Below are 27771 nucleotides of genomic sequence, written 5' to 3'. Positions count from 1 at the left end.
ATGGTGCATATATTAAAAACACATTTAAGTGCCTCTTTAAGGCCTCGTCCCCACTGCTCGCGACTGCGTCGCTACAGCGTGCTCGGCACAAACAAGATACGACCCTCTATGGGGCCGGCCCCACTCACTGCCTGTGTGCATCTACAGAAAGCGCGATGCGCGACTGCCTTTCCCAAAAGATAAGATTTTTTTTCTTTGTGCGCGGCAGTCGAGCTGTGGCCACATCACGGCGGCGGTTCAGCCAACGAGGGTGAACCAGCTGTGTGACATCATGGCTGCACCCCTGCCACACATTCTTTACAAGCATCAACAATCACAGAACATATCATACAATATCTTATAGACAACACATTCCGCACAAAACACTCCCAACCATCTCTTCCTCCGTGGTCCCAGGGATCCCAAACCCTTGCATACTTCTCAGTAGTATGATTCAGAAACGAGGTAAGTTTCTCCATTAATTGGACACCATTAACCCTTCTAATAACCTCTCTTCTGCAGGGTGGGAGTTGTTTTTTTCTCCATGCTGCTGCTACAGCGCATCTAGCCACCTTTAGAATAGAAGACAGGGGTGCCCAATGGTACATCAATTTGACAAAACATATATGGTAATGAGTATAAAGTTTAAATACTTGAATAATAATAGTAATTACTTGTTTTTTTTGTTAAACCCTTTGGCCAAAGCGTCGTAAGCCTGCATACCAAACGTCGAGGTAAACCAAAAATGCAGGTCCTAACACTAAAACTGTGAACCCTTCCTGTAACCTCTGTAATAGGGGGGGAAGCAACTGCAGTGAGTCTTGTCCATTCAGCAAATTGCAAGAACCTCCCGCGTTAAAAAGGTGGGGAGGGGTGAGCTCCGGGGGGAGATGCCACCAACCTCCATTTGACTGTTACCAGTCAGAAATTGATAAACATACATATTCCCAGGTAGCTCAAACTCCTACATCCACCACATCATGAATATATATTTATGCCAAAATGAGTGCTACTGAGCGTGGCAAATGTATACAACAGAAGACGGGTGCCCAATGCTACATCAAATTGACAAAACATATATAGTAATGAGTATAAAGTTTAAATACTTGAATAATAATAGTAATTACCTTTAGAGTATGCAGGATCAATTTAAATGTATAGTGGTTCACATCATCCATGTGTTTAGCCAAAATAATTAAAATTGGATCTAGCGGAATCTCAATATCTGTAACGTCTTTTATTAATTTCAGAACTGTTCTTCAGAATTTCTGCATTACTGGACAGTACCTGTGCCAGGTCTCCTAGTTGTCCACATCCCCCCCAACATCTATCCGAGGTCCCCGGGAACATCAGTTTTTATCTTTTGGGGGTGTAATACCAGCGTAAAAACAACATTTTATAAATCTTCTCTTTTGTTACTGTAGAAATGGAGGTTTTACCCGCATTTTCCCAGATATCTTCCCAGTCCTCCCTCGTTATTTGTCTGAAAATCCAGAGCCCACTGGTCCATATATTTCTGAGCCGGGGTATCCTGTTTTGGGATTAAGCCCTGGTAGAGAGATGATATCAACCCCCTTTGATATTTTTTTTTGTTTTACATAGATCTTCAAATCGGGTGTAGTTAGGAAATTCCTCCCCATAATAACCCTGACACATAAAATGACAGACCTGCATACTGTATACCTCAATTGTTAAGGCAAAAAGAAGTGGAGATAGGGGGCACCCCTGTTTCGTACTATTCTTAATTGTTATAAGATTCCCCTTCCCCTCTGGAATCTTCAAAGTGGCTGTCGGTGACTGATAGAGGGCCCGTACCCCCTGCAAAACCACCCCGGAGAATCCGAATGCCTCTAGTGTCTTGTCCAGTAAGTCCCACCTTATCCTATCAAACGCCCTTTTCGCCTCCAGACTCTACAACACAGCTTTCAATTTAGACTTGTGTATCTGGTCAATAACATTAATAATTTTCCTTGTATTATCCGACGCCTGGCGTTCACTCAAAAATCCCACCTGGTCATAATGTATTAATCTAGGAAGTATTGGATTCAACATGTTAGCCAAAATTTTACTATAGATTTTCAGATCCGTATTAAGAAATGAGATTGGCCTCTAGCTACCACAACATGAAGGATCCTTTCCCTCTTTAGGGATCACCACTATATTGGCCTTCGTCATCTGTGGGGGGAGGGGGTGGGGAGAGATGTGTTTTCCGCTGAGAAAATCATTGAATAAATCCAGCAGGAAAGGCCCTAGAATTCCTATAAAAAAATGTATAATACAGATTTGAAAAACTCTGTACCAGGTGCCTTTAAGGGCTTCAAAGAACTAACTGCCCACCCAAGATCGACCTGAGATATTTTTGCATTTAAAATTTTATGATCCTCCTCTGTCAATTTTGGGAGATTAAAATCTCTCAAATAGTTCTCGATATGGGCCGAGCCCGGGATTTTTGCATTCCGGGTTGAATTGTCTAGATCATAGAGATTTGCATAAAATCTTTTGAGTGATTGTATGTGACGCCTCCTTTTATCCTAATGGCAGGGACTGAAGCCCTCACCCTGATCCCTCTGAGTTTATTTGCCAATAAATGGTCTGCCTTATCGCCCTTATCATAGTATGTATGCTTGGTCCATCTAAGGGCCTTCTCTACATCCTCGAATTGCAATCCCTTAAACTCCTCCCTTGCCTGGTAAAGTATTTTGCAGATTTTCCTCGTCAGGTTTTTTTTATGTGAAGTTTCCAACATTATAATTTTAATCGTTAAATATTTTTATTTTTCCATTTTGTATTCTCTTTCTATAGGATGCAATTGAGATAAGCTGTCCTCTAATCATGGCATTATGCGCCTCCCATAGTATTGCTTTCGATTCTACCAACCCATCATTAATCTGAAAATTATTTTTGAGTGAGTCTCCAATTTGTTTGCTAATTTCCGGGTAATTTAATAGTGAGTCATTCATTGTCCAGTGGAATGGTTGAATCTTGGCAAATGGGGGTCAAACAAGATCACCACAGGAGCGTGATCCGACCACGTGAAAGAGCCTATATCTGAGTGAACCAGAACCTCCAGAATATTTGTGGTTACAAATATATATTATCAATTCTAAAGTAGAAATCATGTGGGATTGAGTAAAAATAATAATCTCTCTGACCTTTATGTGAGTGGCGCCAGGCGTCGAGAAAACCAAATTCTTTGATTAACAAGCATTGAAGAGTGTGATTGCCCTGGATGAGTGGATTTAACCATATCTGGATCTGAGACCATATAAAATCGCCTCCTAAAATTGACTGTCCTCGACTGTCTCCCAAAGATTCCAATGTTTCCTTTAAAAAATAAATTTGTCCTTCATTAGGAGAATATATATATTCACTAGAGTGAAATATAGGCCTGAGAGTAAACCGTGGACCACGAGGGACCTCCCTTCTTCGTCTCTCTTAATCTCCAATATCTGGAACAAGATACCATGCTTTATCAAAATTGCTACTCCTCCGGGTAGCGAAGCGAAACCTGACGACCTCCCTTGTTGACGATGAGGCAGAACTGAAAGTCCCACTGATAGCTAATTTTCTTTTCCTGTAAAATCGCTTTTACCGGTCGTAATCCTCTTTGCCTGTCTATGGTCATCCTTGCCAAATCCTGGAAGATCTGGATGAGGGAGTTTTCGAAGTTGATCGAGCCCCTGTTTCTGCTCCAGATCGCTATCTTCTAGTTGGGGGTCAATTGAGAGAAACAGCCTTTTAAGGTAAGGTTGCAGGGCCTCCGCAGACACTGACTCTGGGATGTGGCGGATATGCAAATTTTGCCTTCACTCCCTGTTTTCAAAATCATCCAGACTGTCTCTCATGGCTCTTACCTCCTCGTTGAGCCTCAGAACTTCGTCGCCTGTGTTCACTTGATTTTGTAAGGAGGCTTAAAATGCTTATGTTACGCAAAAGCGTAGGAGGCTTTTCTTTTTTGCTTTTGTTATTCTAATATACTCTTTTTTGCATCATATGGATCCCTCTTCGCTTTTTTGGCTGTGCACTACTCCCTATTCTTCAACTCTGGAGCATATAAGGAGACCAGTTGTTTAGTCCTGCATTAGACAGTATATTCTGCTGCTGCTTTCTGGCCTCTTCTGTCAGCCCCTATTGTCTCTACCGCGCATAGGATGGAATCTGGTGTCTCTAAGCCAGTTCCTACCAAGCCTAGAAAGGTTTTAACCAAAACTAAGCATTGTGCTGCTGTGTGTGCCTTATGTGATGGAAAGTTACCAAGCAATTATGCTAAAAAGGCTTGCCCTGACGATTTTTTTTTTGTAACAATTTTTTTATTGTACACGTTCACATATAAAAGTACATACAGAAATGTCATGAGCCCGCAACATTTCTACTCAATACAATCAGGTGGTGACCAATAAAAATTTTACGTTTTCCATAGGGGGAAAAGAGAGGGGGGGGGGGAAGGGAGGGGAGGGAGAGAGGGTAACAAACAAGTGGGGGGGAGGGGAATGGGTGGATAAAGGTACGTCCAGAGGCTTCCTTAATTCTCTCTCCTGCTGTCTGGAAGGGACTAAAGGTCTAGGTGGTTGGCCTTTTTGGGCTTTATCTCTCTAACCATGGGTCCCATGTGTTCCGAAATTGAGGCATCTTCTTTTGGAGCATAGCTGTCAGCTTCTCCATAGTCATGACCTCATTGATTCTTCTGACTACTGTAGTTCTCGAGGGGGGCTTAACCTGTTTCCAGGCGGCCGCTATGGAACATCTGGCCGCTGTCAGCATTGCCATGATCAGCCTTGACATCGGCGGAGGAAGATCTTCGATGGGTTTGCTCAGCACCAGAGTCAGAGGCTCCAGGGGAAGGGGGAGCCCTGTGGTGTTGTAAATGAGCGTCTGGATCATGGTCCAGTAACTCTGAATCTCCGGACATGTCCCCCTTTTGACCACATCCCCTCCAGCACAGATCCAGTGTGCCGGGGAAGACCTGGCTCAGCCTAGCTGGGGGGTCAGGTACCACTGAAATATAATGTTATAGATGTTTTCTTTTATTGTTGTGCAGATTGATGTTTTAGCGGCTTGCTCCCAAATTTCCTCCCAGTCTTCATGGTCTATTTGGAGGCCCAGATCCTCCGACCATTTTTGCATGTATCGGTGATTCGGGGGGCTGGATGTTGGCTCTATTTCCTTATATATCTTGGAGATCAGGCCTCTTTGGTAGGTATTTTTAATGCATATGGATTCAAATCTGGTCAGCGGGGGGAACTTGGAGGTTGGGGATAAAGATAGTAGGAAGTGACGAACTTGTAAATACTTAAACGGGTGAAGGCCCTGGATCTGGAATTTGTCCTTCAGAGCCTGATAGGTTAATATCTCCTCCTCCTGCAGCAGATCGGCAACCATCCTAATATTGTGACTCTGGAATTGGTCAAATTGTCTTGGGGAACACCCTGGCGGGAAATTGGGGTTCCCAAAGATTGGAGTGAGCTGGGAGGGGGAAGCTAGCAGACCATATTTCCCTTTGCTTTTAAGCCATGTGTCCCACGTACATCTCATTGCTCCTAGGTCGAACCTCTGTGGACCAGCCCCGCCACCACTTGTGGTCCATAAAGCCGTTTGGAGGGAGTGGGGACGCGCGTAATGAGACTCTATTGCGAGCCAACAGGCTGAGGCCGGGTCGCAATTCCAAACTACGGCCTGCTTCAGTTGTGCTGCGAGATAATACCTGACGATATCGGGGACCCCCATACCTCCTCTAGCTCTTGATGAGAGCATCACTGATCTTGGGACTCTTGGCCTTTTATCGTTCCAAATGAATTGGAGCAGTAGTGATTGGATGTTCTTGAGGGCCGCTTGTGGCACCGTAATTGGGAGGGTTTGGAAATTATACAATAGCCTTGGGAGAACATTCATTTTAACGGAAACTATTCTCCCAAACCAGGAAATTTGATGTTTTTTCCAAGTTTCCAGGTCTTTTTTAATCTGATCGAATAGGGGGGGGGGGGGGGAGTAATTATATTGGAAGAGGGTATTGTTGGAATTTGAGATTTTAACCACAAGATATTTAACATAGGTGGAACTCCACTTGTATTTATAGTTAGCTTGAATGAGTTTCCACGTCTGGGCTGGGAGGGATATATTTAGAGCTTCTGACTTGTCCATGTTAACTTTATAGTCAGAGACTGACCCAAATTGGGTCAGTAGCCTTTGTAGGTTGGAGAGGGAGGTATGGGGGTCCGCGAGGGTCAAAATCACATCGTCAGCAAATAGAGTAATTTTGTATTCTCTTTCCGCAATTTGGATCCCCTTAATTCTTTTTTCTTCCCTGATTTTGCCCGCTAAGGACTCAATGGTTAGGGCGAATAGCAAGGGGGAGAGCGGGCAACCTAGTCTGGTCCCGTTCCTAATTTTTATTGGGTCAGAGAAGCCGCCTGATAATTTAACATACGCCGTTGGGTTTTGGTAGAGGGCTCTCATCCCCTCCAAAAAAGGGCCACAGAAGCCAAACCTCAGCATTGTTTGGTCTAAAAAAGTCCACTTGATTCTGTCGAACGCCTTTTCAGCGTCAAGGCTCAGAATCATTGCTTTGGAACCGGTGAGATGCACGTGGTCAATTATATCCACAATTTTGCAGGTATTGTCGGAGGCCTGTCTTCCAGACACAAAGCCTACTTGATCTACATGTATGAGTCTAGGGAGAATTGCGTTTAGCCTGTTTGCCAGGATCTTACTGTAGATTTTGAGATCAGTATTTAATAGGGAGATGGGCCTGTAGTTGCCGCATAGTGGCGGGTCTCTACCCTCCTTGTGAATTATAGCTAAATTTGCTGCTGTGATTGTGGCGGGAATCGGCTCTCCTTGAAGGAAGGAATTGTACATGTCTAATAGGTAGGGGGAGAGGGTCGGCATGAACATTTTGTAGTAGGAGTTTGGAAAACCGTCTGGGCCCGGAGTTTTGGCTAACTTGAGTGAGCTGATAGCCTGAGAGAGTTCCTCTTGGGAGATGTTGTTGTTCAGACTCTCTACCTCCTCAGGGGATAAGGATGGGAGGTTACATTGCTCTAGATATTGTGTAATTGTTTTGCGGCTGATCGGGTCTTGGTCTGGGGGGGTGGATGTTGTATAAGTCAGAGTAAAAATCTGCAAATTCCTGGGCTATCTCTTTTTCTATGTATGAGATCTGCCCTTTTCGTGTCTGAATGCGGGCTATCTGAGATTTAACTCTGGCGCCCCTGAGCTTTGAGGCCAAGAGCCTTTCTGCTTTATTGCCTTTGTCAAAATATTTTTGTTTTGACCACCTCAGTGCTTTCTCCACCTCTTCGAGTTGGGTCTGTTTCAGGGCAGATCTAGCTAGATTTAATTGTTTTGGCGCTTTTTTAGACGCCGTGATTTTATGTTGCTGTTCCAGTTGGGTGATCTTATCTGTGAGGTCCTTTTGTAACATAAGTTTAGTTTTCTTTTTATAAGAGGCGATTGAGATCAGGTCTCCTCTGATAAGAGGCTTTATGAGCCTCCCAGAGCATAGCTGGGGCTGAGACGGAGCCTGCATTAATTTGAAAAAACATTGCTAGTTTTTGGCGTATTATTCTTTCCGTGTCGGGACAGTTCAGCATAGATTCGTTTAACTTCCATTTATATTGGGTGTTTTTCACAAAGGGAAGGGATAGGGTGAGGTCGATTGGTGCGTAGTCGGACCAGGTGATTGAACCTATGCCTGACTGGGAGGACGCCCAGAAGACATTACTTGTACCCAGAAAATAATCGATCCTCGAGTAGGACTGATGAGGGGAGGAGAAAAAGGTATAATCCCTTTGACCCTGGTGCTGAGCCCTCCAGATGTCCACTAGTGAGTATTGCTCAATGATGTCTCTGAAGTTCTTAGCTTTCTTTTGGGACTGAGTGGCGTATGGAGAGGGAGTAAATGGTAGGAGGGTGGGGGCGGGGTTTGATTTGTCTTGTGCGTGAGAGGCCACCATATTAAAGTCTCCACCAATGATGAGGGATGAGAGGGATTGCTGCTCCAGTGATTCGAGGAGGTTTCTTAGGAAGGGGATTTGGTTATCATTGGGGGCGTAAACATTAACAAGTTTAATTGTCGTGCCTGATAGAGTGCCCTGTATTACCAGAAATCGACCGTCTGGGTCTGGGAGTGACTTGGTTAGAACAAAGGGGACCCCGGTTCTGATGAGGATGGCTACTCCTCTTTTTTGCTTGGTGAGGAAGCGAAATATGCCTGGGGGAATACGCTTTTGAATGTATTGGGGGGCGTCGGGGAATTAAAGTGGGTCTCTTGAATGAGGACAATGTCACCCTTAGCTTTTTTTAGGTCCAGCAGGACTAGCTTCCTTTTTTTTTTGCTGAATTGAGGCCTTTGACATTAATCGAGATTAATTTGATGGAAGACATGTTTCGAAAGACCTTCTCAGAGCTCCAGGCTCTGATGCTCTTATGTTTCCCATGTCAAGAGCTCCGTTTTGGGATATAGGACGTAGGTCCAGGGATGGTTGGGAGGAGAGTAAAGTGGATGCCTCAGGGCGGGGGGAGGGAGGGGGATGGGGTGGACACAGTAGGGAAGGAGAAAACAGACGGACCCTTGCGGGACCCAAGAGAAATAACCTTAGACACGAGAGTGAACAAGGTAGTGGGGTCAAACACCCCTGGAGAACCTTCCAGGACAGAAAGCCTGGTGTGGGGCAGGGTACAGGGCCCGAGACCCTCCCTGCAATAGAACTTAAACCACTTGTAACAGTTTGGAGGTTGGGGAACTTTCCCTGATCTTAACTATGTTGTGGGGCCTGCACTTGCTTTGTTCGAGTACTTTGAGGGTGGGGGGTGATTCACACCTGTATGTTCATGTTCTTTTAACACTTTTTGGGCATATTCGGGTTTGGCATATTCGTATTGACATCTGTATGACATTTTCACTCTGGACTTAGTGCACCTAATCATGGGTTCCAACCTTTATAGTTTTTTGTGGGGGTGGACTGACTATTAAGAGTATTGCATGTGAGGAAACTCCTCAGATGAGTACGTTTTTCTCATGGGTGAAGACCTCTGTCATGGAGACTTTTGGAGCCATCTCACAAGCGATCAAGATCTACTTCAGGGCACCATTTTTTCTGACTGACAAGAGTCTTTGTCAGAGGAAGAAGGAGAAATCGTATGCCGAAAAACATCAATGTGTATATTGTAGATCAGCTCATCGAATGAATCAGTTAAGAGAGAGACTTTGAAGATGTAGGATCTTAATACTGGGGATCATCCTTTTTTTTTTTTTTGTCACTCGACATCAAGTTGTCAAGAATATCATAAGGCTAGGTCCCCAGTGCACGGCTGCGCGCGCCTCTCACCAGCCCCTTACCTCTTCCCTAGATGTCCCTCTTGCCTCCTCGCATCCAGGCTCACGACGCACTGTGACGCGTCAGCCAGCAGGGGATACAGCAGAATTGCGAACCTTGAGCGGCGACGCGTCTCGTGGTGCGCCAGGGAGCCAATCAGCATGACCCTAGCCTCTGCCTCCTTTCGATTCTGCTGCTCCTCTGTCTTGTATCTGGCAGCTGGGGTGAGAGGGGGGGCGTCACGAGTTTTGTGTGTGTGAACAAGTGGGCATTGCACCTTTAACAAATGCAGTCTGTGTTTGTATATACTGTGCTATGATATTTCTTTTTATGTTGCTCAGAAGTTAGACTTTTGGAACACTTGAAAAGCTATTAGACATAGATTGAAAAATATGTAAAAAAATGGAAAATGTTATATGGTAGATTGAACTTCTAACATGTAGAAATAATAAATTTAAGTGGCGTTTCTCACACATTACCCCGCCCCGTCACACCCACGCCCACCTGGCCCTTTTTGGCGACGCCCCGCTACAAAAAATGCTCCCTACAGAGCGCAGATAGCGGTGAAGCGCCGTGCACGTGCCGCCAGGACGCAAGGTGGGCGCACAGGCGCATGCAGTGGGCCTTAGTAATGAGTTGCAGCACTCAGATAAAAGATTGTCTTTGTAAAAACGCTTTCAGAAGATGTATCCTTTTTCTGTTCAGGATGCAAAGTAGTGAAATAGTCTGCCCACGGTAAATCCTGCCGTAGCCAGAATTGCAAGTTAAACACCAATTCCATAAGGTGATGGGTTCTTCCAGGATCCTATGGATAGAAGAATTGAGGGTGCTCCCAAGAAACAGTATTCCAGTATTGGAAGGGAAGGTATTGGAGCATCTTTTAAGTTAAGTGTGTATGACCTGTACCATGAAGATATATAGATGGCTCAGATAGAGGAACACTTAGAAGCTTGTGTTCATATACAGAAGGTCCTTAAGGATTGTGTTCCTCTTAAAGAAGTGGATTTCACGTATGATACTCCATTTGATGCCATCAGACTTTCAGACCTATGGCTAGATCCGTGGCACTAACAGTCTCAGCTAGAAGATCCTTGTGGTTATGATCATGGGCTGCTAACACTTTTTTTTTTAAGAATAAGCTGGTCTCTCTCCCTTTTACATGTTACACTACAAAACTCCCGGTTTTCTTTTCCTGAAACCTTGACCAAAAGGCGACTTATACAGCAGCGATGTCAATGCAGTGGAACTACCCATTGGTATATATTTTTCTCCTGTCCATGATTCAGAAAGTGCTAGCAATGATCAGGAGAGAGAGAGTAGAGGCTATTGTGATAGCCTCATTTTGGCCAAGAAGACTGTGGTTTTCTGACCAATGTCTGAAAATGTCTATTGATGTTCCCTGGAAGCTACCTCTCCTACCAGATCTTCATAAAATATCCAAAGCCAGATTTCTTTGCCTTGACGACATGTAGATTGAGAGGTAGTATTGAAAGAGCAAAGGTTTTTCAGACAATGCTCTGTACCAGGAAACAGTCGACGTCCAAAGTATACCCCAAGGTATGGAACATTTTTTTTGCATTTGGTGTATTCTGAGAAGGCCAGGACCCAGTGATAGCTAGGTCTTCTGATGTGTTGGGATTTTTGCAGTGTGGGTATGAAAAAAGGCCTTAGGCTGAGTCCATGGTGACTCAGCCTGTGCGGAGGCGCGCTGAGTCACCATTGGGGGCGCCCGTCCGGGGGCGTGTCGGGGGGCGGGCCAGTGACATCACGGAGCTGGTTCGCCCTCATTGGCGAACCGCTCACGTGACCGGCCCTGCTCTCCCATGAGCGCGAAAAGTGAACATTTTCATAAGACACGCTTCCGCGAGCCCCTGCTAAAGCCGCTCTCATTGTGGCTGCAGGGGCTCACTGCTGAGCAGCAGCGCGCCTCGCTGACCATGCCCGAGGCCTTAGCTAATTCTCTTAAAGTCCAAGTTACCGACTTGTTTTTCCCCCCGATAACCCTTTAGTAAATGGAAATTGTTTCTCATTTTCTCAAGAAGTAGAGCAATTAAGGCCACAGATCTGTTCACTAGTGCCTCTCTGGATTTAAAAATCATTCTGGCAGCATTATCTTCTGCTCCATTTGAACCCTTGCATCAACTTTCAGATAACTAGCTTAGGCCTTGCCCCCGCTGCCTACTACAGCGTCCGCTGTGGCGGACGCTGCGCGCACGAGAGCCCTCCCCGCAATGACGCCGGGCCCGCTGCGAGGGGGGGAGCCCGCAGCGCTCGCACGAGAGCTACTCCTGCTCTCAATAGAATTGAGAGCAGGACTCGCGTCGAGCGATTAGGCACGCCTCCCGGCGGTTGAGCCAATGAGGGCGAACCTGCCGGGTGACGTCATGGCCGCGCCCCTGTCACTCCTCCGCCACGCCCCCCCCCCCCCCCCCCCCCCCCCGGTCTCTCCTCCTGCAGTGAGCTGCAGACCGGGGAATTGGCTGAACGCGCCGCCAAAAGCGCGGGCGCGCGTTACAGCGGAGAGACCGGGGCCGAAGCCTTAGCCTTAAAGCAGCCAGGAGGATTGGGGGGTTGCAAGCCTTATCTTATAAAGCACTATATTTTAGGGTTCACCAGGATAAGATCGTTATGTGACCAGTGCCACGGTTCCGCCCTAAGGTAGTCTCAGCCTTTTCATATGAACCCAGGACATAATAGTCCCTTAATTTTCCCCCAAACTTTAAAGGAACAAAGGAGGAGATTAGATTTTGGAAGAAAGGTTCTGCAAGCAATCTTTCCAGATACGTCCCAACCTGCTTTGGGACATCCCCATCGTGTCATGGGGGGTCGATGGGGAAAGGAATGCGTTTCTTACCGTCATTTTTCTTTTAGTTCCTGCATGACCGTACACAATTTCCCATCCCAAAGAGATTACTGAAGAGGTTATCTATGTTCTATTATGTAATAGAGTATGTGGGAAGCTTATGCAGCTGGGCTAGACATATGACTGGGGACCTCAGGAAGAAGTGTGTGTTCTAAAACAAAGGGAGGTAGCATATCCGAATGTAGTTGGTATTTATGTAATTTTTTTGTCCCTATCTGCATCAAATCTGAGTTGGTTTAAGCCTCCTGTGTAACAGTCGGTGATCAGCTTGGTTAACAAGTTCATTACATTTGACGTAGCCGCAAGATGGTGCATTAGAGCAAAAGAAAACAAAAATGTTGTTGGTAGGAAATATTTCTTGCATGATTGAATAGCTTTCGCCTGGGTGCAATAGGTATTTGTGATATGAGAGAGGTCAAAAAGCCGGTTCCACATCTCAACGGAGCTAAAACACAGGAAAGTTCATAGCTGCCCAATAGCTCTTCCCTCTTTCATATTTGTTTTCAATAGAAATATATGTGACCCTGCCTTTCTCCTTTTCCCCCACAGAGAAAATGCTCAGAATATAGCAATGTCTCCTGGAACCGTTATGCAGGGAAGACGATTCCATCATGCGAACATTCAGCTGTCAGCGGTGAAGACTGCCGCACAGAGGTAAGAAGCGTTCTCTGAATACCCTGTTGCTCATTCCATTAGTGTCATTTTAAAAATATAAAGCAATCAAATTCAACAGCACTTTTTTGTAATCGGAAGCTCCATTTTCATTTAATGTCTTTCCATTACATTTTAATACAATTACAGGCCCCTTTGTCAACTTTTTTTAAATTGTGTTATTTGCTCCTACATTTTAACCGTATTTTGCACCAACAGGCTGCCAGATGCTGCAACCGTCAATAATTGAGAACTTTTGTATACCATGTCTTCGATTGTAAGCTCTCTAGGTCAGGAATTCCCATTGTGTTACTTCCTATTTGTGAAGCTTTGTATATTATCTCCCTGTACTGTCTGTCCACAGTGCGAGCGATAGTACGTGCGACAGCGCACGCGGCACGAACAAAATGCAGTAGATCTATGGGGCCGGTCATAGTGTGCGCGACCGCGCACGTGAGGAAGCGTGATGGCGCGGCAGACAGGTTAAAAGACCAATTATTTAGTCTTTTCACGCTGGCCACATCCCTTGAGCGGTTCAGCCAATGAGAGCGAACCAGCCTCGTGATGTCACGACCACGCCTCCCCGTCGCGTGCGCTCTGGGTGCACAGATCACTCAGGCAACAGGCGCACGCGACGACATGCGCTCCACTGCGCTCACGCCTGCACTATGGACCAAGCCTAAGTCTGTAAAGCGCCGAGTACATTGGTGGTGCTCTATAAATAAACTTTAGCAGCGGAAGGCCCCTTATTGCTTATTCACTTGAGTGGGCATTAGGTGTCTACAGTAGCTGCAAGGTGTCTTATGGAATAGCACTGCTTAGTAAATATGCGTCTAAATCTTGCCGACACACCAGGATTTAACAAATTATCGCCAACGTGAAAAAAAATATATCTTTATTTATTTATTGTAAAACTGGCCAAAGTTGTAGATCTATAAATATATTTTGGGGGGAAAACAAATCTTAACCTTTAAAATGCTTAAAGAGGCAAGTCAAGCCGTTTTTAATTAAAAAAAAAAATTTAAACAAAATTTAATACAGCATTTTAGCAGTGTCTCCGCAGTTGAACCCCATTAATTTCAGGTCTGGGGACCCCCTGCTTCCGGACATGCTTACCACCATAGTGGGTACCGGTAGCGACTCCAGGGTTCACATTATGCCTGCTTTTCAATGCTCCTGCGGGCCAATAGGAAGCTGTGACGTCACGCAGTGCGGCTTCTTATTGGCCCATGTGACTGGGCTTTAAGCTGCAGAGATACAACACACTCTACAGAGGTAAGTATCTCTGGAAGCAGGGGGACTCCGGAGCTGACATTTTATGGGGGTTCAGCTCCAGAGACCCCCTGTTTCAATTCTGTATTTAAAAAAAAAAAGAGAAAAACCGCATGGATTGCTCCTTTTTAAATGTAATTTATGCATGATAAATTAGCAAAGACTTTGTTAAACACCAATGCAATGACGTAAGAACTTTAATGGTGTCACACACGCATCATCTATGAATAACTAACCAATTAGAGGTATCACAATCTGCAACAAAATTACATTTATCTCCCGACCTATATACTGATGTATCAGACGTTATTACCCCAGTTAACACACAAAATAACGGGTAAACGAACACTTTTCTTTTTACGCCTAAGGCGTGTCCTCTCCTTAACCATTCTTTTCAATAGCACTACTGTTAAATAACGCCTCAGCGGCAACGCGACACATTGCGCTAACTTGTGCAATAACGTCTGCAACATCCGTAGCAACGAAGACCGAATACTAAACTATCATTTAGGTCAGGGGGGCTCAATTCCAGTCCTCACCCTCCCCCCCCCCCCCCCCCACCCCCAACCATCACCCCATTCCCTCCCCTAACAGGTCAGATTTTCAGGATATTCCTGCTTCAGCACAGGTGGCTCACAATGTTCTTACAATGGCTTTGCATTGGTGTTTAACAAAGTCTTGCCTCCGAGTCTTTGACTGAGCCACTGATTGAGCCATCTGTGCTGAAGCAGGGCTTTCCGGAAAACCTGACTTATTGGGGAGGCATTTAGGACTGGAGTTGAGAACCCCTGATTTTAAGTTTTTAATTCCCCTCTGTTGCTTTATCACCACATGTCAAATAGAACAGTGTTACTGGTGGTTGAAGTGGAGCCATTTGTAATGGATTGAAGCAGTATTAACATGGGCAATATTTGTTTAGTCTTAATTCTCAGCAGTCAATATTCATAGAAGATTAGAAAAGTAGCAGGAAACCTCTTACATTCTTTTCTTTTTTCATATTTTAAGCAGTCTGGAAAGAAGGGAAAGGTAAGCTCGCGATTATAAAACAAGAGCATTTCGGTTTTTTCTGCGCTGATCGCCATTTTTTTGCATTTTTCTTACCTAGTAAAGATCTCCAATGGTTTTTTTTTTTATTTTTCTAAAATATGATGCTTTATTCAAGAGATATTATAAGAAGTGGTTAAAAAGGAGCTCTCCACAGAGCCCAGTGTACTGTGGTAACATCTGAAGGTTGAAATCTTGATTCATCTCCTTCCTCCCCCCCCCCCCCATCAATACAAAAACAAGGGGACATGCTAGCGACACAAATTACTAACATTACACGAGTTAAACGGAAATGCTGCTTGAAGAGAGTCGCATAGTGTAACAAAATCCGTGGCTATATTCTATAGCAATGGGTTCTTCTTTTCGTTTTTAAAGGAAACCTACACTGTAGGTGTGGGCTGAAGTGGTGAGTTCAGCGAGTAAAGACACTGACTCTGATAACACAACGTAGCAGCACTCGGTTTGAAGCGGGGGAACCTGGTTCAATTCCCGGTGTCGGCGCTTTCTGTCCGTGGGCAAATCACTTTATCTCCCTGTGTCTCAGGCACCAAAAACATAGATTGTAAGCTCATCTGGGCAGGGACTGTGTAGCATCTGTGCAGCAATCCTATGTACCGTGCTGTGTAGCGTGCCTTACAGTAATTGTGTAGTGGTTTGAGTCCCATTGAGAGAAAAGCGCTATATGAAATAAAGTCATTGTTATTAGGCAGTTAACAGATTTGGGGGGGGGAAAAAGGTGTGTATATAATAAAACTAGACCGCTGCTGTGATTTTGACTTTTTTTTCTTCTTCTTTTGCTAAAGGAAAGAATATCCACCCCATGTCCAGAAGATAGAAACTGATCCTAGTATTGTACCTCCATCTCAAAGATTAGGTAAGTTGTTTAAACTTTTGAATACATTTTCGCAGCAAATTTAAACTTTCTTGAACATTTCCGCCCATGTCTAATTCTCCCATTTCTAATTTTGATGTCACCTTCCACATTTCTGCTTACTTAAGAAGAAAGCAGAGTATCTTTCTCCACATCCAGATATGCTTTGTATGTCATTTGCTAACCATTTTGATCCTGCCTCACTCTGTATTTTCTCTCTCTTTTTTAATTTTTTTATACAATAGAAAACTTGCAGGAGAGAAGAGCGGAGTCCGATTTGGAGTCTGAACCTGAGATAACGAGGAAGGTACAACACAAACGACGCAGCAATTCATACGAGTTGGATTTCCCCACATCTCCTGCTGCAGAAATAACCCACAGAGAGGTGCGTCCGAGGATTCATATCAGGTGTCACGGTGTGATAGTGCTGTAGCATTGTACCTGGTGAACAACTTCAAATGTTGAGAGCATGTTTATTAATTGCACTACATGCCTACTCATTTTGTGTGTTGTAACCAGTTGGCTTGGTCTAGTTCAGGGGTGGCCAATGCCAGTCTTCAACGGCCATCAACAGGCCAGGTATTGGGGATATCCCACCTTCAGCACAGGTGGCTTAGTCAAAGTCACTGATTGAGCCACCTGTGCTGAAGCAGGGTTAGCCTTAAAACCGGACCTGTTGGTGGAAATTGAGGACTGGATTTGGCCACCCCTGGTCTACTACAATCTCCCATTGCTCTCTGCTACTTTGTTGTTTAGCTATATTTTATATTTTTTGTTTCCGATTTCTGTTGTTGCTCCTGATCTTAAACTCCAGGTAAACCTTTTTGTTTTTGGATGCAGTAACATACACTGAAGGTATTAAGACAGGATGTAATCCTTGCTAGATCTTCAGATTTTATCACTGTTGCCTAGTAATTTTGATTTACAGTAGGATGGTCTTCCAATTCCATATTTGCAAATATGGGGCCATTTTCCTGTTTCATCATTTTATTTATTTTTTGCCCTCCTGCCCAAGTTTGTTTTGATACTTGAGGACCTCTGTTATAAACATGGATAATACATTTCTATCCTGATCCAACCAGAAGATCTCCGTTGCATCCGATGATCATGTAGGTGGTTCTGGTTTAAAATCCTCAAATTGCATTTTATCCTGATAATACCTGAACAAGAGCTTGGATGTCTGATAAAATGTCTCTCCTTTGCAAGGGTTTACAAATAAGTACAATTCTTTCCCCCAAAATAACATTTAAATTCTTTTTGTCTTTCTCCCAGCCTAACACTTTTTTTTTTTTAATGGATTTTTATTTACCGAATGAGAACCAGGGGGCCCTTTTAGAGCTGAACAGCATTTTCAGTTCTCTGGATCCCCCAGTGCGAAGGGCTTGCGGTACAGGTACCCACGTCGCTTCCTGGCTTTGCGATACGGTTTTAAATGGCTGTCCAATAGGGTCTGCAATGGAGCATTTGTGCTTGTTTTCTTTTGGCCCAAGTGACTCGGAAGGTTTAAACTGACATTTCTGTTTCCCGTGAAGAAAATGAAACATTCGCACCTTTACCAGGAAGTTTTGTTGGGAACCAAAAGGTCTCCGGAGCCGAGAATAGCACAATTCTGCTCCGGAGACCTGCAGATTGGAGAGAAAACGGAGCGTAAGAAAAAGAGAATGTAAACTGTGTGGTGGCGCCCCCTTCTTCACCGCTCGCCCCTCAAGGGTACCGTCACCGCTCCTGACTTTGCAAGATTGCTTCCCCTTTGTTTGCTTCTTCCTTTATCCCCTTCTCTACCCGCATTGCTCATGATTACGGATAGGGAGAAATAAAAAGAAAAATAGATTACAATATTTACATTTGTATAATTTTTATTAAGAATGTTTTTTTTTTCAAATAAAACGATCACTTCTCCCCTCCCCCTTCTACAGAAAAGGTGTACTATCCCCTCCCCCTTTATGTAACATCAATAGGAAGCAGGGCCTCTCTGGAGTTGAACAGTGTTAATTTTTAGCTCCCGTGACCCTCTTGTTCCCAGGATAATTACCAGGAAAAGTGTCACTGTGTCCTCCCCTCCAGGGGAAACAAAATGGAGGTTTAATTTCCCCCCTCAACACTCTGGGGATTAAAACCACCATGAAGTACCGGCAGCACCATCCCCAGCATCTATGGAACCGTGGAATCCCTGGGACTGAAGTGAATGTGGTTCAGCTCCGGAGACCTGCACATTTCCACCCATACTGAAAAAAAGTGGGGGGAGGGGGGGACACTTGGAATGCTCGTTTAATTAAAACTGATAATTATGCCTTATTTTTTCCCTATTGAGTGTTGTTGTTTTCTCACAGTAACTATTGTAATCACGATGCATGTCTTTAATTAATATTGTTATCGTGAAAATATTCTGGTTATTGCTCGATCCTAGTTCAAACTACTTCTTATATCCTAAAATTGTTACATTTTATATCATACATTTCTGAGTTTGCATTTCATTGACATAATGGTACAGAGAGAAATATAAACAATATTTACATTTGTTTTTTCATCGTTACCTGCTCTGGTGAACATGCCTAAGCAAAATATTGCTACATATGTCATGTTTTATGCAGTTTTTTTTTTTTTACATAGTTAGAATGTAATTATTTGCTGATTCTAACTTAAGTGTAAATGTGTTTATGATTTTTTTTTTTTTTTTTTTACAACTTTTTTGTTTGTTCTAGGGAACTGAACAAAATGAACATTTTACTTTTTGTGCGTCTTGTGGAAAAGAGAATAAAAATCAGACAAAATGCCAAAGTTGTGGAGATACCTGTACACAGAGACTTTCCAAACAAATGGTATCATTGGGTGAATCTGCTCTACTATCCCGGCCTTCCATCCATCAAACTACAACCGGAGAAAAGACACTAAATATAGGATTAAATGCCAAGAACTTCTATGGCCCAGCTAACAACAAGCCTCATATTGATATCATATTGAAACATGAATCCCTTCGATGTAGGCAGTTTCCAACTAATGGGAAAATTGGACTATCCATCGAACGAAATATGCCGAAAGGTACAAAAAACATGAGGCTAAAGAGTGCAAGACCATCAGAACCGAATGACACAAGTAAGTACCAGTCTAAGTTCTTTCCAAACTAAAGCTGTCTCACATTTTAATCTGGTCTGTAACTGTAACTGTAACTGTATACGCCTATAGCATATATTATCTCTAACTGTGCATGCAATGTCTTGTATATAATGAATACCCTATTCACTTATGTAACTACGTATTGTAACCTTGTATTATTTGTCATGTTAAATCTATGCCCAGAACATACTTGAAAACGAGAGGTAACTGTCAATGTGTTACTTCCTGGTAAAACATTTTATTAATAAATGAGTACAGTACCCGGTAATTTCATACGTCCGTGCAATGACCATCTGTCGACTGGCAGAGAAATGGGTTTGCCAACCATAGAGCTGCAAGTTCTGGACTGACACAATGACGTAAAAGATTGGCAAAAACTCATCTTAGAATTTGCAGTTTGTCATTACCTGGACAAAATTTCAACCTGGTTTGAAATTTACTGTATATTCCTGCAGCTTTTGTTAGATGCCTTTTGATTAAAAAAAAAATTGTTGGCACTTAACTGTATCTTTTTATATCATGCTGTAACTATTCCTTCTCCTGCCAAAGACCTGTGCTTATTCGGGGATCTGTGAGCAGTAGTTGGTGGACTGTGTGTCTTCCAGTAAGTGTAACATGCTCACATCCAATACCACAAACTAGTGATCACCTAGGGTTTCAAGGTCTACCATTTGACCAATGGTACAGTATTGTATTGTATGTCTTTATTTATATAGCGCCATTAATGTCCATAGCGCTTCACAGTAGTAATACATGTGGTAATCAAATAAATAACAGATAATATAAATAACAGATCATGGGAATAAGTGCTTTAGACATAAAAGTAACATTAAAGAAGAGGAGTCCCTGCTCCGAGGAGCTTACAGTCTAATTGGTAGGTAGGGAGAACGTACAGAGACAGTAGGAGGGAGTTCTGGTAAGTGCGTCTGCAGGGGGCCAAGCTTTATGTATCGTGTTCAGAATATCCACAGTGCTATTCATATGCTTCTTTAAGCAAGTGTGTCTTAAGTTGGGTCTTAAAGGTGGATAGAGAGGTGCTAGTCGGGTACTGAGGGGAAGAGCATTCCAGAGGTGTGGGGCAGTCAGTGAAAAAGGTTTAAGGCGGGAGAGGGCTTTAGATACAAAGGGGGTAGAAAGAAGACATCCTTGAGAAGAACGCAAGAGTCTGGATGGTGCATAACGAGAAATTAGGGCTGAGATGTAAGGAGGGGCAGAAGAGTGTAAAGCTTTAAAAGTGAGGAGAAGAATGGAGTGTGAGATGCGGGATTTGATCGGAAGCCAGGAGAGGGATTTCAGGAGGGGAGATGCTGAGACGGATCTAGGAAAGAGCAGAGCGATTCTGGCTGCAGCGTTTAGGATAGATTGTAGGGGAGACAGGTGAGAGGCAGGAAGGCCGGACAGCAGGAAGTTACAGTAATCAAGACGGGAGAGAATGAGGGCCTGAGTCAGAGTTTTAGCAGTCGAGCAACAGAGGAAAGGGCGTATCTTAGTTATATTGCGGAGGAAAAAGCGACAGGTTTTAGAAATGTTTTGAATGTGAGGGGCAAATGTGAGAGAGGAGTCGAGTGTGACCCCTAGGCAGCGTGCTTGGGCTACTGGGTGAATGATCGTAGTTAATGTGTATTTAAAGTCAGAGTTTAGAGCACCTTTTAAAGCAGCAGTTGTTTTTTTTTTATGTACCTGAACCCAAGGGTTCCCCAGAGGTGATTTGTGCTAATCGCTAAGGGCACCCTGGTTTCCCAAGGCAGTTGTGTGTTTGTGTCAGTAACAAAAATCCCCCACTACAAATATGGTCTCGTTGTCACTAATAAAAAGTTACAATGTCATTTCCCGATGTTGCACCTTATCATTGGCTGCAGGAGTGAGCCTGACCCTGCAGTCATATTGTGTAAACCCAGGGCCTCCAAATAAAATCTTCAGGCCCAGGACAAATTAATTGTGCAATTGATTTCCCCAACCCCCCTTCTCCTCTGTTAATCTCCTCCCACCCCACGGTGTACTGTTGGCCTCTGAGGGAGGGGAGAATGAGATATGGGACTGGGAGGGTAGGAGATAAGGGCCTGGGTGGGGGGGTAGTTATGGGCTTCGGGTGGAAACAGGGAGATAGAGAGGAGCCGAGTGTGCCTGCTACCCTAGAGCAGGGGTCCAAAACTCAGTCCTCAAGGGCCACCAACGGGCCAGGTTTTATGGATATCCCTTTTCCCTAGTCTTCAATTGAGCCACTGATTGAGCCAACTGTGCTGAAGCAAGGATATCCTGAAAAGCTGGCCTGTTTGGCAGCCCTTGAGGACTGAGTTTGGAGACCCCTGCCCTAGAGGATTTGAGAGGACCTGCAGAGCTGCCTGCTGGCAGATAATCATGGAGATGTCTGTTAGGAGAGCCTCCCTTCCACCGGCTTACGCCATGCTACCTTGACTGGTACCTCATAGGACAGTTTCCAGCAGGCCCCCTCTGGCAACACCATCCATGAGGCCACCGTGGCAGGGTGACCAAGCCCCTTAACTCACCGGACCCGGGACAGGAGTTTCAGTTGTGTCCCCCTGTCAGCAGCCCTGTGTAAACGGGGCAAGTATTCTTACCTGGTGAGGGGAAAAACATTTTATCTCTGGAGCTGGGGGGAACTTCGGAGGTTATGGTGCCATGGATCAGCTCCTAGGGTCCAGGCAGCATATAAAAAAAAATACCTCTCCCTGCCTTCCCCACAAATAGAGCAGCTTATTAAGAAATATTACTTGAAACTATCACAATGTAGGTCACAGTTGCGTTTTCTTTTTGCCTTCCATTGTTTTGTGAAAGTTTTTTCCCCATGCTGGAGAATAGACCCGCTCAATTCAAATGGGGCAAAGTTCTTCCCCTGTCAGTTACTGCCTTTCTTTATGGTTGAAGGTAAATCAGTTGACAGAACTTATCTGGCTTGGTTAGGCCATTTACTTACATTTCTGCAGTGCCTTTGCAACTCCATTATCATAAATCCATGAGAATCAAGGTATTTATTTTTAAATCAGATGATAGTCTGAATTTCATTTTATAACAGAAATCTCTCCCCCCCTAGGGTTGCCAGGTGGCTTGTCCAAAAATACTGGACACAATGGTGAAAAATGCAGCGCGCTCAAAGTCGGTGGGGAGGTATGTTATTTGTACATTCTCAGACCATTACGTAATTTTTTCTAAATTTCTAGCCACGTATGCACCAATTTGCACTATTTCATATTCTATTTCATAAAAAGTTATTGGAGGGGTTTGGGGACTGAGCGCCCTCCCAGCATTTTTTACGAAATAGAATATGACATAATCCAAATTGGTGCATACGTGGAGTGAAAGTTTGGAGAAAAAAAATGACATAACGGTCAGATAATTTATAAATAACATACCTGCAATCATACATGGCGAGCTATACTGAACTTAATGCTTCTTTCCCACTACTTCCAAGATTGTTGCAACCCCTCCTCAATCTCTCAACCCCACATCCTCTCACCCCCCCCCTCATCCTCATCCTCCTCTCACACCCACTCATCCTCCTCTCACCCCCCCCCTCATCCTCATCCGCCTCTCACCCCCCCTCATCCTCCTCCTTCCTCACCACCACCCTCTCCTCCTTCCTCACCACCACCACCCTTCTTCTTCCTTACCACCATCCCGCTCATCCTCCTCTTTCCTCACCACCACCCCTTCCTTTCTCCTCACCACCACAACCACCCCCCACCCCCCTTCATCTTATCTTCGTACTTCTCCCTCCTCTCCTGGTATCTTACCTGTGGAAATCCTGGCAGACTGGGACACAGTGGAGCTCTTCTCTCCTCTCCAACATGTAAGGCTAAGGCCCCGCTCCCTCAGTCAGCGCGCCCGCACTGCAGACAGGCGGGGCGCTGACAGACACAGACCGCGATATGCGGTCTGTAGGGAGCGGGAGCCGGGGCTGGAGTGGGAGGGAGGGGTGTGGTTTAAGCGGAGGGGGCGTGGTTTAAGATGGGGGGATTAAGCTGAGGGGGCGTGGTTTAAGCGGAGGGACCCGCTACCCCCTCCCCCCCCCCTCCACGGGCTTGGGCTGCAGGAGGGAGCTGCTGCGGGCTGCCCTACTCATACGCTGACACTCATGCACACACACACACATAGGCACTCAGGCACACACACACATAGGCACTCAGGCACACACACACTCAGGCACACACAGACACACAGACAAACACTCATGCACACACACACAGGCACTCACGCTGCTTTCCCTCCACACTCTCCTCCCCGCTCCCCGAAACCTCCCCTCCTCATTGGCTCACAGCCACACCACGTGACGCGTCGACGCTTGGGATTACAATTCTCTTGAATCCCCTAGCGGCTGACGCGTCACAGCGTGTAGTGAGCTGTGCAGTGAGGGGGGACTGGGACCGGCTCGGGAGGATTCCCCTGCTGGTGGGGAACGCTCGTGAGGCCGCTCGCGCCGCCGGGCGCAGCGGGTCCCAGGCCTAAAGCAGGAAGGAAACTATATTTCCCAGCATGCATACGGGGGAGCTGTGCACACTCCTTAATGATGTCGAGCCCTCCCATTGGTCAGTCTGCTCCTTGGCTTGTGGGTGGGGGGGGGGAGATGATGTGGCCCGTTGCCCTGAATACAAGACGCTGCTGCCTGCAGGAGACTCGCGCTGCCCATTCAGCGGGGAAGCGTAGCGGACACGTGTGTATTACCTCTAATCTTTTACCGACAGAGGGGCTAAATACTGGTGTGTCCGGTTCAAAACTGGACACCTGGCGACCCTACTCCCCCCGCTTTCCCCCCACTGAGGATTTAAAAAAGGAGAATCCCCAGTTTTTGCTTCATCGTACCTAGTTCGTTAAAAAAATTAATATACGCTCAATGAAGGAGAGTGGGGCTGGTTGCTTTAAGGTCAAATCTAACTGCCAAAGGAAATCCCCTGGGTTTTTGTATTTGTCTTGTGCATATGGCCCCTGCAGTTTCTGTTCTTATTTAGTTTATTAGCCTCTAGCACAGGGGCAGCCAACTCCAGTCCTCGAGCTACCAACAGGTCAGGTTTTCAGGACATTCCTGCTTCAGCACAGGTGTCTCAATCAGTAGCTCAGTCTTCAACTGAGCCACCTGTGCTGAAGCAGGAATCTTCTGACAACCTGGTAACTCTTGATGACTGAGTTGGCTACATCTGCTCTAGCACCTCTGCTGAGAAACTGTTCAATCAATGAAGTATGTTTTCAAATGCCTCCCAGCTTTGTGCTGTGCAGTTTCACAGCATCACCTCTTTCTCTAGAAGACACATGAGTTGAGGTAATCTGTTGTTGCTTTATAATTCTTTATATAAACGAGCACCCGGGCAAGAAACCTTTAGCAATTGTTGTGCCGCGCTACCACTGTATGATACGCAATGTTAGGTCTATATGTGTTGTTTTTTTTGTTTTTTTTAGTCATACTACATTATTTAACACACATGCACTAACTCTACTTGAATTCTAGTTGTTCTGTCTAGTGATGATGAGGAAGACAATGCTAGTACTGGAAGTGCAAACAGAATAGAGAGTATCTCCCCCCGGCCGGCTGATTCTGCGTGCTCCTCTCCTGCTCCCTCGTCAGGGAAGGTAGAGGCAGCACTAAAGGAAAATACTTTCCATGTGGAGCATAAATTGTGTAATAGCATACCCGATGGCGATGTCACGATCGCAATACCCAGGAAAGCAAGAATGAAAGATGAGGTAAGCTTTATGTTCTTGCATTGTGTTTGTTTTGTGACTTCTACATTTTATCTAAAAAAAACATATTAAGCCCATTGTTCAAAAAGGTCTGTGTGTGTGACGGCTCTGTGTGTGTGTGTGTGTGACGGCGCTGTGTGTTTGTGACGGCGCTGTGTGTTTGTGACGGCGCTGTGTGTGTGTGACGGCGCTGTGTGTGTGTGACGGCGCTGTTTATGTGGCGGGCTCTATGTGTGTGGGGGGGGCTCTATGTGTGTGGGGGGGGCTCTGTGTGTAGGGGGGCTCTGTGTGTGTGGGGGGGCTCTGTGTGTGTGGGGGGGGCTGTGTGTGTGGCTGTGTGTGTGTGTGTGTGTGTGTGTGTGTGTGTGTGTGGTGTGGCTCTGTGTGTGTGTGGTGTGGCTCTGTGTGTGTGTGGTGTGGCTCTGTGTGTGTGTGGTGTGGCTCTGTGTGTGTGGGGGGGGGGCTCTGTGTGTGTGGGGGGGGGCTCTGTGTGTGTGTGTGGTGTGGCTGTGTGTGTGGCTCTGTTTGTGGGGGAGCGGTGTGTGGCTCTGTGTGTGGGGGGCTGTGTGTGTGTGTGTGTGGGGGGGGGAGGGCGGGCTCTGTGTGGCTCTGTGTGTGTGGGGGGGCTCTGTGTGTGTGGGGGAGGGGCTCTATGTGTGTGTGTGGGGGGGGGGGGCTCTGTGTGTGTGGGGGGGGGCTGTGTGTGTCTGTGTCTGTGTGGCTCTGTGGGTGTGTGTGTGGCTCTGTGTGTGTGTGTGTGTGTGGCTCTGTGTGTGTGGGGGGCTCTGTGTGTGTGTGTGTGTGTGTGTGTGTGTGGCTCTGTGTGGCTCTGTGTGGCTCTGTGTGGCTCTGTGTGGCTCTGTGTGGCTCTGTGTGGCTCTGTGTGGCTCTGTGTGGCTCTGTGTGGCTCTGTGTGGCTCTGTGTGGCTCTGTGTGGCTCTGTGTGGCTCTGTGTGGCTCTGTGTGGCTCTGTGTGGCTCTGTCTCATTTTGTTGTTTTTTCAGAAACACTTGTAGTCTTACCAAGCAGGGAAGGGCATTTACTGCTACTGTGTAACTTGGTTACCTGGAGTCTATTTAAAGGCACAAAATAAATGGGCAGTTTTAAAGTTCTGATTTAGCATCCATCTATTTACTTGAATCTGCGCTGCCTCATAATGTATTCAGTTCTCCACGTGGGTGTATACGGTTGCAATGTTTACGGTTTAGTACTGTAGGACAAAGTACGTAATTAACACTGATAATTCCTTTCTACTTTCAAGTAGCTTTAGTAAAGGTATTGGGCAACCTATCCCAAAACCAACCCTGCTTAAGTATATCTGGTGTTTTGAATAATCTGCTGTGATCCGTTATAAATGGGTACTCCTACTGTTGTTGTTGTTATTTCAACTTCTAGGGCTATAAATGCAACATATTCCTTCAGTCATCGCACATTTTCAAAGTACAGGCACACTATATAAAACACAGAATTTTAGTGCATATCATGCTGATCAGTGTTTGATCCCTGCTAGTTCTCTCTATCCAAAATGATCAAGATGCTTTACACATAAAATAAATGACATCTGTTTCACATACCACATGTGCTGCCCGTACTTGAAGTATGCGTGTTCTGGTTACTGCTTGCATCACAACCTTATTTTAAAAATAATAAAAACATCTGTTGAGTGCTTAGTCTTTATCAGATTAGAGTTTATAGTCAGTGCACAACCACTTCTATCCACTTGTGCTGAGCACGTCTGTCAACAGGACGGCTTGCACCAAATGTTAATATTGCCTCTCTTGCTATGGAAATGCTACAGCAAATGTACAAAGAGTACTGTTTACTGATGCTATGTATTGTGCTACCCCAAATACCTTTTTTCTATACATTTTACTGCTAATGTCTGTACCATGTAGGACGGATGGTAGGGATTTTGACATACCAGTGATAATATTCACTATGCTTTATATTTTGCCCAGCAATGTTCTGTGTGCTTTTTTGCTACTGCTGTATGTCCTATTGTCTTCCCTACTATCAAACAGTATAACCTATTCCACCTGCCAAAGAAAAGATTCTTCTGTGGTGGTCATTTCCTACTGGTTAATAATATGGGCTAAAGTGGATCGGTGCCGAGTATCTCTAAACATAGCAGCATGCCAGGCTTGCGACTTTGTATTTTTCTTCAGAAAATTGTGGTTTAGTGTGATAAAAACTGTACGACAGCCTCAGTGCTATGGATTCATTATCAGAAGGAGGAATATTATCCCAAACATTAAACAAGAACTGTGTGTGTCTGTCTATATATACATATGCAGTACATATTCACACTGCAGAAGGTTAATTTCAGTCTGTAGATCAATGCTAATTCCTCAATTATCATTAACAGTTTGGCAAATCTGTCACTGATGCTGTCCCCAATACTCCTGTTAAACGTCGCAAAGTTGCATCATCAGAGACTCAATGCGAGACGGAGCGTACTTGTGAAAGTTTCATCCTAAACTGCCGGAATATACGAATAGGAACCCTCTGCAGAATGGTGGTAGAACCCGTAGTGGTGAGTGCAAACTTGTATTTTTTTTTATTATTATTAATGCATTTTGTATAATCAGAAGTATAGTATTAAAATGTTTTTGTTTTGTGTGTATTAAATGTGCTTACATTATACATTCATACAAGTAAACCTAAAAAGATGGAAAGTAACTAACACGTTGGCTTCTAAATGTCAACATTCTATTATTAAATACCGCTACCGGGTTTATTGACCTAATCCGCAGCTTAATTTTAATTCACAAAATGCTAAACTACAAAAAAAAAAGTAGGTCGGTTGAGTGGAGCACTGGGAAAGGAGATAAAGGGTAAAATAGACTTCACCCCAAAATAGTTCACTCTGGGAGCACATCAACTAAATAAAACTTCTGTTGCATTTTAAATGTTATCACTGTAGTGTGTACACAAAGACAAGACATTATATTAATTTAAAAAAAATCTAAGAT

At 44.8% G+C, this 27771-nt stretch overlaps 1 protein-coding gene across 3 annotated transcripts in view; it reads left to right on the top strand.

The window, feature by feature from the left end:
* SENP6 (SUMO specific peptidase 6) overlaps positions 1-27771 on the top strand; it is a 96519-nt gene that overhangs the window by 30975 nt on the left and 37773 nt on the right. Inside the window, exons 5-11 of one of the 3 annotated variants that reach the window (XM_075597992.1) lie at positions 12706-12810; positions 15088-15105; positions 15927-15997; positions 16240-16379; positions 18697-19087; positions 24567-24802; positions 27165-27332. In XM_075597992.1, the coding sequence (XP_075454107.1) occupies positions 12706-12810; positions 15088-15105; positions 15927-15997; positions 16240-16379; positions 18697-19087; positions 24567-24802; positions 27165-27332 (1129 nt within the window). Of the gene's footprint in view, positions 1-12705; positions 12811-15084; positions 15106-15926; positions 15998-16239; positions 16380-18696; positions 19088-24566; positions 24803-27164; positions 27333-27771 lie in introns of all 3 variants that reach the window. The other 2 variants (XM_075597991.1, XM_075597993.1) reach the window with 2 other exon arrangements.

The sequence above is a fragment of the Ascaphus truei genome, chromosome 4 (genome assembly GCF_040206685.1).
Source record: "Ascaphus truei isolate aAscTru1 chromosome 4, aAscTru1.hap1, whole genome shotgun sequence".
Classification (NCBI taxonomy): Eukaryota; Metazoa; Chordata; class Amphibia; order Anura; family Ascaphidae; genus Ascaphus; species Ascaphus truei.
The sequence above is the reverse complement of the archived record's forward strand: the minus strand, read 5'-3'. Positions and strand labels throughout refer to the sequence as shown.